Below are 14,152 nucleotides of genomic sequence, written 5' to 3' on the forward strand. Positions count from 1 at the left end.
TTAATGTGTTCATCATTTTAGTTTCTCCTTTGTATAGATTATTCCATCACCTCCTTTTTGGTACTTTTTAATTTGAATATTTTATAATTTTGAGATAAGTTAATTTTTGAATATTCAGTTACATATTTAAAAATTATTTCATTTATACATTATTTTTAGTGGTTTCCTTTTTTTCCCTTTTAATAATTTGATTTTATTCTCTCAACATTCATGTTTTTAACATTTCATATTTATCACATTGATTATCACAGCATATATATCAACATATAGAATATTATGTATTTGATGATTTTTATTAATTAGGATAAAATTTCATCTTAAATTTTATTGATTTTATTGGTTTTTTAAATTTTGGTTTTCTTTATATCTTGGATTTATGATATTTTAAATTACATATAGTTTATTAATTCTATTTCTATTTTGTTAATTTATGTTTTAGGAGGTTTTCCCTTGAAAATTGCTTTTGCTGAATCACAAAGCTGGTAGGCTTTCACATCATTAGCATTTTCTTTCACCTATTTATTGTTCAGATGATTTGTGCTTTAACCTATTAATTATTTTCTGTTTCATTATTTAATCTAGTTTGGCCAGTGTTTTCTGTATTATTCAATATTTTCATTGTGCCATGATCTGTAAAACAATTTTAATATACATTTCTGTTTTTTTACATTTATTTAAAATTTGTTTGTGCCTTCAGATATTATATATATATATAAATTTGGTGCTGAGGAATAAATATATGCTTTAGTGATCCCATTCAGATCCTTGCAGTTCTTTATTTCTAATTTCTCCACCAATTTGTTGTGTTTCTATTTTGTTTTATTTTTATAATATTTGTTCAGTTTTAGATACTATAAAGTATCCTACTATAATTGTGTTACAATGCCTCCAGATCATTGATGAACGAAAATACTACCTCAGACATTTATTAACTATGTGACTCTGGGAAATCACTTGACCTCTCTAGGAGAATTTCCTTTTGTAAAATGAAGACAAAAATAGGTGTCTACCTTCTAGGATTGTGAGGATAAACTTAGATATATTTGTAAAGTGCTTTACAAACCTTCAAGTGTTATATAAGTGCTATCTAGTATTAGTTTAGATCTTCAATTACCTTCTATTTCTTTAAATTCCATTTATACCTTTATTTCTTTTTGTGTTTCTTTAGAACTTTTCATGAGTCCTTTGTTGCTGTATTCAAAAAAAACTATTTTCTTAGATCATTAAGTTTAGCTTTAAAAATCTGCCTTTCCTATGAGGTATGTTTGCAGTATGAGCAATACATTCAAACATTCCTTTGAAAACATTTTGTTTTCTTTTTTTTTCTTTGATTTTTGTTTATTTTTAAAACCAAAAAATCATAATACATTATCATCCAAGTATCAATCCAAAGAAGATATTACATATTTTAAAATTTAAATGTCAGTCTTAACTTTTATTTATTCCAATTTACATTTTCATACATTTAGATAATTGCATATCTCTTTTTTTTAATTGCCTCATTTTCTCCTTAAATATCTTCAGAACTTTAGGACAAATTGATTCCATCATGAAAATTATTAAAACTGTTTAGTTGCAAAGCAAAATGCTTTTCAATTTTTTATGAAACATGCTTTTTCTCAGTGGTGAGGAAAGTGTACATTTTTTTCTCAGTTTATTCTACAGTAATTGAAAGTTATTCTTAAATTTCATTGTGCTATGGTGCTAAGTAAAAGGAAAAAAGGAATTATTAAGGATAGATTTGATGGCTATTTTGGATTTCAAATGATGACTCCGTTGAATATGTAGCATGGTAAACTTGATAAGTGATGATGTAACTATAAGTCACATGACCATTTAGTTCTCATTTTTGGTTTGAAGTCAAGTATACTTCAGTAGTAAATTGTGAATCATTATCTTTATGCTATAGAGCTTCTTGATGTAAAATTAAATGTTTCATAGATGAGTTCAAGAAATATATCTTTTCTTATTATCTAGGTTTCTAAAAGGAGGAAGAGTTTTTCATGTAAATTATATTTAATCAGCTTAGAAGTTTGTACGTTAACATATCTACATAGTCATAGGGCACATAACATTAACATTCTTTTATAAGGATGCCTTTTCTCTGTGTGTTATACACATGTGATTTACATTTGTACTTATGATCTGACTGCTAAGGAATTCTTATGCATTGCTTTACTTCATAGTTTCAAGGAAGTTTTGTTAAATATGAGCTATTTTGTTTTTCCTTCAGTTATTATTACTCTTCAAGAGAAGCATTAATCATTTTGCATCCTTTCCGACTCTTGGCAATTCTTGACAATTTTTCTATATCCTTAATTTGCAGTTAAGAACTGAGTTGCTGATTTCTTTTTTTACTATAGCTTAATACTGTCAAATTATCTATTATCTAGAGAGAAATTGTAGTGATTTATATTTCAGTTTTAGAAGTTATCAGGAAACTATCAAAGTTATTATATAATAAAAAGGTTTAAGTTTTGACTAGTACAATACTACTTTTTTCTATGCTTTAAATTTGTATTTTTAGCCAATAAGGTTTATCTTGTCTTTTGCCAGGGATGACAAATCTTGTTCAATTGCATTTTGAATATCTATGGGCCAGACTAATCTCTAGGACTGCCACCAACCACTTGAGTGGACTGTTCCTGCTTTACTTAAAAAACAATCTGAATATCATGTTCCTTACTACGCGTTGTGATTAGAACTTTTCTGTTGAAATTTCCATTCTTTAGGAAGCCCATATAATTTTAAAAATTAGTAATTGCTTCCTTGAAGGAAATCAAGTATACCCTCTCCATTATAGTTCTTTGAGTGATGTATTTAATTTTTATAGACTACTACTCTTAAAATTCACAAAGCTGGTGGTGAGGTGGACTAGGTCTTAAGTTGTTCTCCAAGAAAGCATTAATTGGACAATTTAAAAAATGGTAATAATTTTAATTAACTTCTAAATGACTTCTTCACACATACCAGTAGGCACCCAACTTTTATAACAATTAGGTACTATTTAGCAAAACTGGCAATGTCTGGAACTAGATGCCTCATACTGACCCCAGTGTCCACAGCTTGCATGAGGAGATGGTATTGTACTTCATCAGCCCTCTGAAGTGAAAATCAATCATGGCGTTGATAATAGTTTTGAATCCTTTAGTGTTTTTCTTTTTTCACTATTATTTCCTAATGGGTTAGAGATAGGATTGATTTGTTCAGTTGTTTCAGTTGTGTTCAACTCTTAGTCTTACTCCACTTATGGTTTTCTTGTCAAAGATAGTGAAATGATTTGCTATTTCCTTCTCAAGGTCATTTTACAAATTCAGTGTCTGAGGTCACATTTGAATTCAGGTCTTTCTGACAATAGGCCTTAAGCACTATTCACTACACTACCTAGCTCAGTGATTGACAGATTGTTAAATTGGTTCTTCTTCAAGAGATTGAAAAATAGCAAATGCTTTGAATTTCTAAGTTTTTAAAACACATCTCAAATTAATTCCTGTTATGCTAGTACTTGAACTATCATATAACTGTCATTTCTATATCTATATGAAGTATTATTGAAATCTTATGCATAGTGATAGATTGTCAGTAAGGCAATAAAAATTTATTAAGTGCTTACCATGTGCTAAACTTAGTGCTGGGGAGATAGCATGTTAATAACTAAATAGAAAGTTTTTTTTCACTCAAATAGGGTCTCTCTAAGGTCCTTTATCTTTACCAACTATCAGAATCTACAATACTGTCCCAAAAGAAGAATTTCAGAAAGTGTTGCAGAAAATTTAGTGAAGCCTCATTGAGATAAGAGGAAAGTAAGAAGTTTGCTAGGCTTGTAGAAGTATCTAAGTAGTTTGTGGATGGATTGCTGGAAATGGAGCCAGATAGACCTGAATTCAAATCTAACCTCAAATTTTTATTATCTGTGAGATGCTGGGCAAGTCACTTAAACTCTGCCTATCTCAGATTCATCCTCTGTAAAATGGGGCTAATAATAGAATTTACATGCCAGAGTAGTTGGGAGTATAAAATGAAATAATCTTTGTAAAACACTTAGAACAGTGCCTTGGATGCATAATAAATGCTTGTTTTTTTTTTTTTTTTTTTTTTTTAAAGACTATAATGACGCTTAATTCTTCATGAAACTGGAGTTAGTTTTGGATTTTCTCATAATTTCCAAATTTCATTTTAGATTTTGGTATTCTTGTAAATGTAGAAAAGTAGCTATACTTAAGTCAAACTTTTAAATTGAGAAAATTATTATTCATAGCATAGTTATTTATGCTCTGAATGGTATATTCTATTGTTCCACTTTAACTATTTTTTAGTTTTAACTTTTAACTATTGTTCCACATTAAAAACAAAAGTAATAATTACTCTATACTGGTTTTCTAAATAAACCTAGTATAGGACACCCAAATTAGAACATGAAAGGATAGTTTTTCCCATGTAAAATAATTTAGAGGTGCATTCAACTAGATTAAATGCTATTTGACTGGCAGCAAGTTTTCTTTCATGACCTATTTCATTAAGTCCATGATATTGTTTTGGATTTGTGCTTATTTATAGTTTTTTGCTTTGTGAATTTGAAAAACATTTTATGGATAATATTACATGGAAGTGATGCTGATTTCTGGAAAGATATGTATAGTGTAATATCATTGTGTCATTAAGAGGCTAATTCTTTTCATCCAAATGCTATAGTTTTTAGAAATTTAGACTGTTACTTATTGAAGAAAAATATAACTAATTATATATAAGATAAGAGAACAATAAGAAAGGTGTTTTACAGAAGGCAGAATTTGAATTGTATACTGCAGGAAGCCAGGGAGGCTAAAAGGTGAAGGGGAAAAGGAACTTAAGAAAAATGAAAGAAAAGAAAGGAATATGTAGAACATGTTCTAGACATGGAGGACAGTCACTACAAAGTACATTGAGATGAGAGATGGCTCAGTAGACAAAGAAAATAAATTGTGAACTATATGAGAGGAGGACACTTTGTAAAGTCTTTGGTATAGCAATTAATCCTCACATTCTCAGCAATATTAATATAATTTTCTAGAGTGGGTGAGGAGCTATTAAATGACTTGCCTAGTCATTAGACGTATCTAAACACATTAGACACATCTTTTGAATGTTTAAGGTGGAAAATGAACTTAGTCTTTGGCTTTGACCAATATTATGACATATTGCCTCTCAAGATCAATAGATGTTTGAAAAATTAATTGATTCCATTTTCTTTCAAGATAATAGATTGAACCATAGTAGAATTTATCATTTTTCTTGGCATCCTTGATGCCAAATTCGTCCACTCAGTGCTATCATAATTAATCATATGAAATATTGAACAATTGACTTGAAGAGAAAGGAGAAAGCAATTTATGCCAAACATGGAAAAAGTAATATTTAAAACAAAATTTCCTATCTTAGATGTAATAATTGTGGAATCATAATAGAAACACATGCTTACTCCAGGATTCGAAATTTCAGGGTTATTTGACTGTCATTTATATATAATTTCTACTTCTAAGTCATCTAGGATTAATTTAACTCTGATTAAATAGTTTTTAATCAGGAAGGAACTATCTTAGTCACTGGGAATATGAAAATAAAACAACCACTGGCAGGTATTGATCTCACAAAGCTGATATTTTTGCATAAGACTAGTACATAGGAATGAGGGATGAATTTTGTAATTTCATTGATATGGGGGAAACAAGGGAATAAGTATTTATATAGTACCTACTGCATGCTAGGCACTGTCCTACAAACTTGAGGAACCTCTCATACAAGGAAACTCCCTCTACCTAAACAAATTAAAAACAATTTCTCTTGCACTTAGAGAATTTCTACAAGGTGGAGAGGTTAAATGTTTTACTCAGAGACAGTCAGACATATATCAGAAGTAGAAGCTGAACCCAGATCTTCCCAGATTCTATGCCAGCTCTCTGGTCACTGCATTATATCTTCTCCATTAAAAAAATAAATACAAAATAATTCAAGAAATGAAAGAATACTAATAGAAAATTGTTCTCCAGGTATTTGATTTACATTACCCTGGAATCCAGAGTTATCCTTTGCATGCATGGTATTTTGTTTTGGGGGTGAGGAAGGAAGAGTCATCAGGGCAGAATCCAAGTGATGATTGTTATCAGAGATTAAAATTTCCATAAAAATTCATTACTTAAAAATTCTTGTGACAGTGACTGGGAATCCTGAGAAATAATTATTCACATTGTCAGGTAACAATAGCTAGGAGACTATACTTTTTTCCCTTAACTGTTTGATCCTTAGATATTGATCAATGGAACAAAGTAATTGAACAATTAGGAACACCATGTCCAGAATTCATGAAGAAATTGCAACCCACAGTAAGAAACTACGTGGAGAATCGGCCCAAGTATGCAGGTCTTACTTTCCCCAAGCTCTTTCCAGATTCCCTCTTCCCTGCTGACTCCGAGCACAATAAACTTAAAGGTATGTCAATCAAACATTTGTTGTGCCATAGTGTGAAAGATTGCTCTTGGTAGTCTTTTCCTTAAATTCTCCATACAGGGATAGGGCCATGAGCATCATCTTTAGGACATGCATAAAGGAAGGGAAATAAATTCTAAGTGATATGAAATAAAATTACTTCTTTTATTTGATATTCACAATGTGGGATATGTTCATGTTTAACTTTAGGAGGTGAAAATAAGCCTTCAATGAATCAATAAATGTTTTTTTCATCTGCCACTCTGGGTTTATGCTTTCCTTCTCTTTCTCTTTATGATAACTAACATTTGTATAATAAGGTTGCAAAGCATTAGATTATATTATTTGAGCCTCATAATACCCATAGGATATAATTAATATAATTGTTATTGTTCCTATTTTACAAATGAAGAAACTGAGAAATGAAGTTTAGAGTAAATGACTTGCTCATAGACCCATATCTTTAAGAGGTGGAATTTGATAAATATTGCTTTATGCCATGTTCTGTGCTTTCCTCTTTTCTGTGTGTGTATGAGTGTGAGTTCGCAAATGGAAACAATGGGAAAGCTTTCCAATAAAAATTTTCAGCTTAAAAAGCTTTTCAATATTATATGAGTTTTAAAATGAGAATGTGCATTTATCTCATTTGTCTAGTTTTAGACTAGTAGAACTATCTGTAGATGAACATAATGAATAAAATTTCAGTTTTAGAAGCAAACTGGTAGCAACTAGAAATATAGTCTTGCCTTTAATGGTGAAATCTTACTGAATGAAATTATGCTGAAATCCATTAAAACCAATTATCATTTTTATCATCATGCTATTGGCAAAATAGTTTTACTGTTTAAAATCATAGTTATGTAATGTTATCATTATAATCACAAATGTTAGTAAATTATGATATTCATAAAAATATTTTTCACACAATGAAATGATTTTAGAATAGTGATTTTCATAGAATCAAGCTATCTTTCTATGATTAACTTCATTATTCTTGTTGACGTGAGAAAAAAGAGAACATTTCTAGTACCCTTGTATTAGTAGAAAAAATAATTAGAGTTTGCCCTTAGCAAAGCTATATGAATGAAATCCAATTGTTTATCTCTCTATCTCTAACAATGCATAAATCTCAACAAATGAATACCTAACCTAGATAAATCACATTGTTCTAGGATTTATAATTTATAATCTCAAAAGAGGGAAATTTTAAGGTATTTTAACCTTTCAGACTCTTGAATAAAACACTCTAGAAATCTATGGAAATAGAAAATTCATTTTGTTTTCTAGAAGGTCAAAAACTTTAATCAGTATTTGAAATGAAAGATTCACATTTGATCCACACCAGTAAATACTTTGCTCTCTCCCTTTTTTCTTTCCCTTTGTACTACCTTCTCTCCACCCAGTCACTTAGAATTTTATTACTATTGTTATTTTTATTTTATAATTTCAGCCAGCCAAGCCAGGGACCTTTTGTCAAAGATGCTAGTGATTGATCCAGCCAAAAGGATATCGGTGGATGATGCCTTACAGCATCCATACATCAACGTCTGGTATGATCCTGCAGAAGTGGAGGCGGTAAGGCATAGTTTTTTTATTTTCCATCCACAAATGGAACATAATTGGGCTTTACCGAGCTGTAAAAATGAGAAAGTAATCATGGGACAAATGAAAGAAATTAGATTTCTTCCCCCACCCACCATTTACTTAATCCAGTTAATTATTTGTTACCTTTTCTCTAATATTCAGGAACTTATTTTATGTTTTCTCTATTCCTCATGTCATGGTTTCTTGAGGAAGAAGGTTCCTTATTCCAAGACATATAGTGTACAAAATCTACAGTTTCTTTTTGTATATATTTAAACTATTTATGTTATTCCTTCTTGCTATCTTTGTAGGGTAGAAATCAAAACATAGAATTTGTTGTTTTGTCACCATTTCATTTTTTTAAAATACCACACTTACAACTTATAATGTTGGAGCATTATAACCCCCATTGCTTTCATCATTGTCCACTCTATTCAAATATCTTCCTTTGTTGTTCCAGGTAAGAGGGAAGGAGATAAAATTTTTTCCCAATTAAATTAGCTAAATATCAGGCAGCTGAATATCAGTCTTTTGAGCAATATTTTTATTTCACTCAATACTAATTGATGATATTGAATCATGTCAGTTGATTAATAGAAGCTAACTTTGCCTAATGTGATTTGGTTATATAAATATGTGACTTTAAGTAAATCTATGTTACAGGGCTTTAGTTCTACAGGAATGACAACAGGATGATAATGAAAGCAATGGTATTAAGCTTCATTAAAATATCTATTTGCAACTAGCTACAGATGGGAATGGATTACTGGAATCTTCCAATCTGTGTCCAGATTGGAGCAGCAGTACTACAGCTTTCCTAATTATGGTAGCTTAGCATCCCATCTCTGACTAATTAAATATCCACCCTCCTACTTGGGAATTATGGGACAGTGATTTAGAGCAAAGTTCTTCTGTCTGATATCTTTGTTCTGAATTTTCCCTTCAGGATCTCTGCATATATAGCACTCTGCTATAGAGTGATTTAACTGAGGTTAGCTAACAAAAATGACATGGAAAGTCTCATTCCTGATGCCAGGATATCTGGGTGCAAGTAGACACTTTACCCAAGTGTCTAAGTGCCATTATGAAAGGAGGGGAATACCATCTAGTCTGATTTTTGGGGTGAAAGCAAAAAGCAAAAGACATATCTGGATATATGCACTTTGATTACCTAGCAAGTGCCAACAGAATAGCTTTATGTTCTTCCCTCAGCTAAGAGAGCAAAGACATTATAGAAGTGCGTCCCTTGATATTCAACATGTGAAATGTTAAAGCAGATTCTATTGGCGAGGGGGAAAAAACTCAGAAAGGTCCTAAAAAGAGATTAAAAACTGTTCTAATTAATACAATTACATGAAAATGTATGTGTATGTTTATATTTGTATTTTTGTATTCAACAACAAAAGGTTATTTGACCACACACAGCACACTTTGGGATTAATAGTTCTTCCCAATTTAATAAGAAAGGAAACTGACACAATTGATCATCAGATAAGGGGTGATAAGTGGGTGCATGAAGAAGTGTCAGAGTTTGGAGACTCAAAGAAAATAAGAAGAGAGAAGGGAGAGGTGTTCGTCATTTCATGGAAACAACATAACCAAGATGATAGCCAGAATTTTTCACACTTTACACCAGAAAAAATGACCTATAAGTGGATAGATTGGAAGGTGTCAGTGTGTTTTTATTTATTTATAGATATTTGTTTCAATAATCATGTACTGAAAGAAACAAACCTGCCAGAGGGAAAAATGGATGGGCTTTTTTCTGTTCCAGTCTGACTTCCACTTGAATTTTTATAAATTTATTCTGGTAAAGAATATATTTTCCAGATTTAACATTTCTCATAAACACTTGCACAAGAACTTGTCCTTATGTTGGCAGGAACAGAACATCTCAGAATCAAAAATAAATATGAAACAATTTGACTCTCTTCCTCCATATAAAAATAAGGTATTAGAATAACTTTTAAGAAAAATAATTGATAAATAGATTTGAAATGGTGTGAATTATTTAGATATTAAATAAAATTATCAACTGTAAGTTATGATCATCTTTGTCATTTGTTTTAGTGAAGAATGCTCTTATACACAATTGTATAAGGTTCCTCCTTTCCTTCTTTGCTAGTGTATGGTGGAATTTTTAATATCTAGTTCATGACTCCATTTGAAATGTTTTGTTAAATAGTTTGAGATAATAATCTAAATCTAATTTCTCCCAGATTGCTTTCAAATTTTCCCAGCATTTTGTCAAATAGTGAGTCATTACCCTCAATGGCATAGATCCTTTGGCTTATCACATAGTATGCTGGTATGTTCAACTGCTTTTGGGTCTGGTATGTCAAATCTATGCTGTTTTTAAAGCAGTACCAAATATTTTAGGTGAATACTGCTTTGAGGTATAGTGTGGGATTTGGTACTTCTAGGCCTCCTTTCTCTCAGTTTTGTTTTTCACTAAATCATTTGAAATTCTTGACCTTTTTTCTTTCTGATTAATTTTTATTATTTTGTCCAATTCTATAAGGCAATCTTTTGATAGTTTAATTAGCACAGTACTAAAATCTGTAAATTAATTTAGGATTTTATAATATTTTTATTATAATAGCATGGCTCAACCATGAAGATTTATATAATTTCAATTATGTGTCTTTTAATATTTCCACAGATATCTATAATTGATGGTTTGTAATAGTATTCTTTAAAGATCTGAGTGTAGCTTGATAGATAAACCTCCCAGTATTTTACATACTCCCTAGTTTTAATGAAATTTTTTTCTTTTTTTTTTTCTCATAGAGCTTCTTATTATATATAAAACTGCTAATGATTTGGGAGATATTTTATATTCTGCTACTTTAGTGAAATCATCATTATTAATTTTCTTTTTTTCTTATCTATGCTTATTCCTGCTATTTCTGTATTATACTTCATTGAAGGAAAGAGAATTTCTGGAACTATATCAAATTATAGTGGTGATAATGGATGTCCTTGTTTTGTCCTTTATTTTATTAGATAAGCTCTTAACATTTCTCCATTCCAGGTATCTCTTTTAGATAGTGTTTACAATGTCAAGGAATGTTTCATTTTTAATAAGGTTTTCATGTTTTTAACTTGAATAGGTGTTACATTCTTCTCAAAGAACTTTTCTACATCTATTGATATAATCTTGTATTTTATTGTTTGATTATTAATGTCTTTTATTATGTACTCAATGGTTAAAGTCTTATATTCCTGATGTAAATCCAACTAGGTCTACAATATAATATTTTTATGATGTTGCTCTTTCTGCTTTGATTATATCTTGTTAAATAGTTTTGCTTCAACATTCATTAGAGATATTATTATGTAGTGAAAATTTTTAATCATTCCCTGCATCATTTCTTATATCACAATAGCATTGCATTACATTTATATATCATAAACTGTCAAGTTATTCTCCAATTCTTGGGCATCCTCCCAGTTTTCAGTTCTTTCTAATATCTTTAAGATATTTTATACCTTGATTCTATGCTCTAAGTGAAATTCCAAGTTCTGAATAGACCAGTTGGTATCAGTATCCATATTATATTTATTCTATTCTGTACTAGCATATGCAAATAAGTGGGAAAATCCTCCTATATTGTGCATTTATTTTGTGTTTTATGTGCATATTGTTAATAAGAAAACTACTTATTTTTATTTCTGTTTTGTAGCCTCCTCCACAGATATATGATAAACAACTGGATGAAAGAGAACATACCATTGAAGAATGGAAAGGTAAATATATTGACAAAGTAAAGTAAAAATATTTTTGGTTGTTTCATTAAAATCAGAATGTAACATCTCTTAAAAACTCAGAAGATACGTTAAAATATTTTCTACTTGACCTAAAAGTAAGTAGCATTGACATTATCTAATACTATCCAAATAATGTTCTTAAGAACTTCAACAATCCTTACATTCTAATATTAATGCTGCCCTTCTACAGGGAAAAACAAGATACAAGAAGAAACAAATATTTATTAATTACTAACTATATACAATGCATTTTGATAAAATAAATAACAATCCCTTCCCCCTTCACTTGGTGAGTGATATAATTTGAAAATAGATAAAGACAAACTATATTAGAAGTGGTCAAAGCTTGACCTGAGCTTTGAAGGAAGCTAAGGTTTCTTTGAAGAAGGAGTGCCAAGTATATAATGGTGTGAATAAATATGATCAATCAGTTGTTAATCAAAAAGCTTTTTCTACTTTATTCTAGTCACTGTTTCAAATTTTATTATTGTTCTAAAAATTGTTTATGATGACTTTTTTTTTTTGAAAACAAACCCAACCCAAAAAACAGTAAGAAAGGACCAGATTGTAAAGAATGCTAAATGCCAGATGGAGGAGTTTATATGCACGTGTATTATAAGTGATATGTGGTGAAGAAATGCATTTTGAGGGGAAATTGTGGATTAAAATTATTTTTATCCATACAAAAATGCATCTAGGATCTGAATAGAATATGGTCTATGGAAAGAGCAAAAATAAAGCAAGAATTAGTAAATTTTAATAAAAACAATTTAGTTCAATTTACCTAATCTAAACATTGTAGATTTGGGAGGAATATTTAATGGATTGAGGATTACATAGTGATGAATGAGTTAAACTATAGGAGTTCTTATAAATTCATAGAATTCAAATATAATGGAATATTAAAATATTATTTAGACAGTGTTGTCTTTGTCTTTAAGAGTATGAAGAAATGCAGCTACATAGATATGATGGATCAGTTGAATATAGCTGAAAAAACTGAAGAGTTTACATTTAATGAGATATATACAGGTTCCTTCATAGACCTATTTGCTACAAAATAGAAATCTAGAGGAAGCAAGTTGTGTAGTATTTGTTCACCTGAGAATTTCTTCCCATTGTCATGTCCAAAGGAGATAACTTTACCTTTGTTTTCTTAAGAAATTAATACCTGGTGGACAGGCAGAAAGGAAAGAAGAGAATTATTCACCCATGTTTGTTCATCAAGTGTAAAAGAGTTTGGAGAAGTCTTTCCCTATGACAGTATCCATAATCTGCAGTTATTGAACACAAAATCTCAGAATTTGAAAAGATCTTATTTAATCAAATCCCCTCCAACCTTTATGGATCAGATAATAGACTTCAATCTTTATGATAGTATTCCCTGATACTCTAGATATATGTAATTTCTCCTTTGTTTTGAAAGCTCATAACATTTAAATATTCTTCTTTGCATTGTTTTGTTAGATAAGTCCCCTATGGAGTATTTATGTGAAATAGGAAGGATTTGTATTATTAAGATTTATTCAGGTTGAGAAGATATGAAAGTGTTTCAATTTATATTGGCAGTACAAATATTAAGACTGAAGAAATCACAAAATATTATTAGTATATTTGTTTTTTTCTTTTCTATAAATTTGTTGAAGTTAGGGATCATAGCTTTTTCTTACTATTATACACAAATCTCCAGGTTAATGTCTTGCACATAATAAACTATTAGTAAATAATAATTCAGTGAATAAGTTGAATGAATGAGTTAATGTTGAAAAGAAAAAGGTCAATGATTAAACTATTAAAGAGATATTTATAGTAAGGATTTGTGCCATTGTGAATGAGCTGAGCAAGGCTGGTAAGGTATAGGAAGAAAGGGGTGAAATAGTACAAAAAGAAATGCTGTTCAATTTTTATTTTATACCATCATGTCAAATATGTCATATATTATTGAATAATGAATTTCTCTGAAACCTGAACAAAAGCACAATTACCCTGACAATTATTTCTTGCAGAATTGATCTATAAGGAAGTAATGAATTCTGAAGAAAAGACTAAAAATGGAGTAGTAAAAGGACAACCTTCTCCTTCAGGTACTCAGGCCCAGTGTATAATTAACTGTTTTATATGTTGTCTGCCACTGGCAAGTACTTGTGAAAAACAGGATTGATAGCACTTTAACTAACTGGACTCATGATAATGATGTTCTTATAATTATTTTAATTGGGATATTTGTTTTTTGGGGGGAGGGGATTCTAATGTTTTAAAAAAGAAAACCACAATTTGAATAGACTTTTTAAAACCTTTCAAAGTCACTTACTACCTCTCTAAAATTATATATTAC

General features: G+C 30.0%; 1 protein-coding gene across 5 annotated transcripts in view; it reads left to right on the forward strand.

The window, feature by feature from the left end:
- The window catches only part of MAPK10 (mitogen-activated protein kinase 10), a 164,134-nt gene that overhangs the window by 131,994 nt on the left and 17,988 nt on the right, over window positions 1-14,152 (forward strand). For all 5 annotated transcript variants that reach the window (XM_031943141.1, XM_031943138.1, XM_031943140.1 and 2 more), the window contains 4 exons: window positions 6,283-6,465; window positions 7,913-8,037; window positions 11,733-11,796; window positions 13,824-13,901. In XM_031943141.1, coding sequence (XP_031799001.1) covers window positions 6,283-6,465; window positions 7,913-8,037; window positions 11,733-11,796; window positions 13,824-13,901 — 450 coding nt within the window. The remainder of the gene's footprint in view (window positions 1-6,282; window positions 6,466-7,912; window positions 8,038-11,732; window positions 11,797-13,823; window positions 13,902-14,152) is intronic.

Source organism: Sarcophilus harrisii, chromosome 6 (genome assembly GCF_902635505.1).
Source record: "Sarcophilus harrisii chromosome 6, mSarHar1.11, whole genome shotgun sequence".
NCBI classification, from domain to species: domain Eukaryota; kingdom Metazoa; phylum Chordata; class Mammalia; order Dasyuromorphia; family Dasyuridae; genus Sarcophilus; species Sarcophilus harrisii.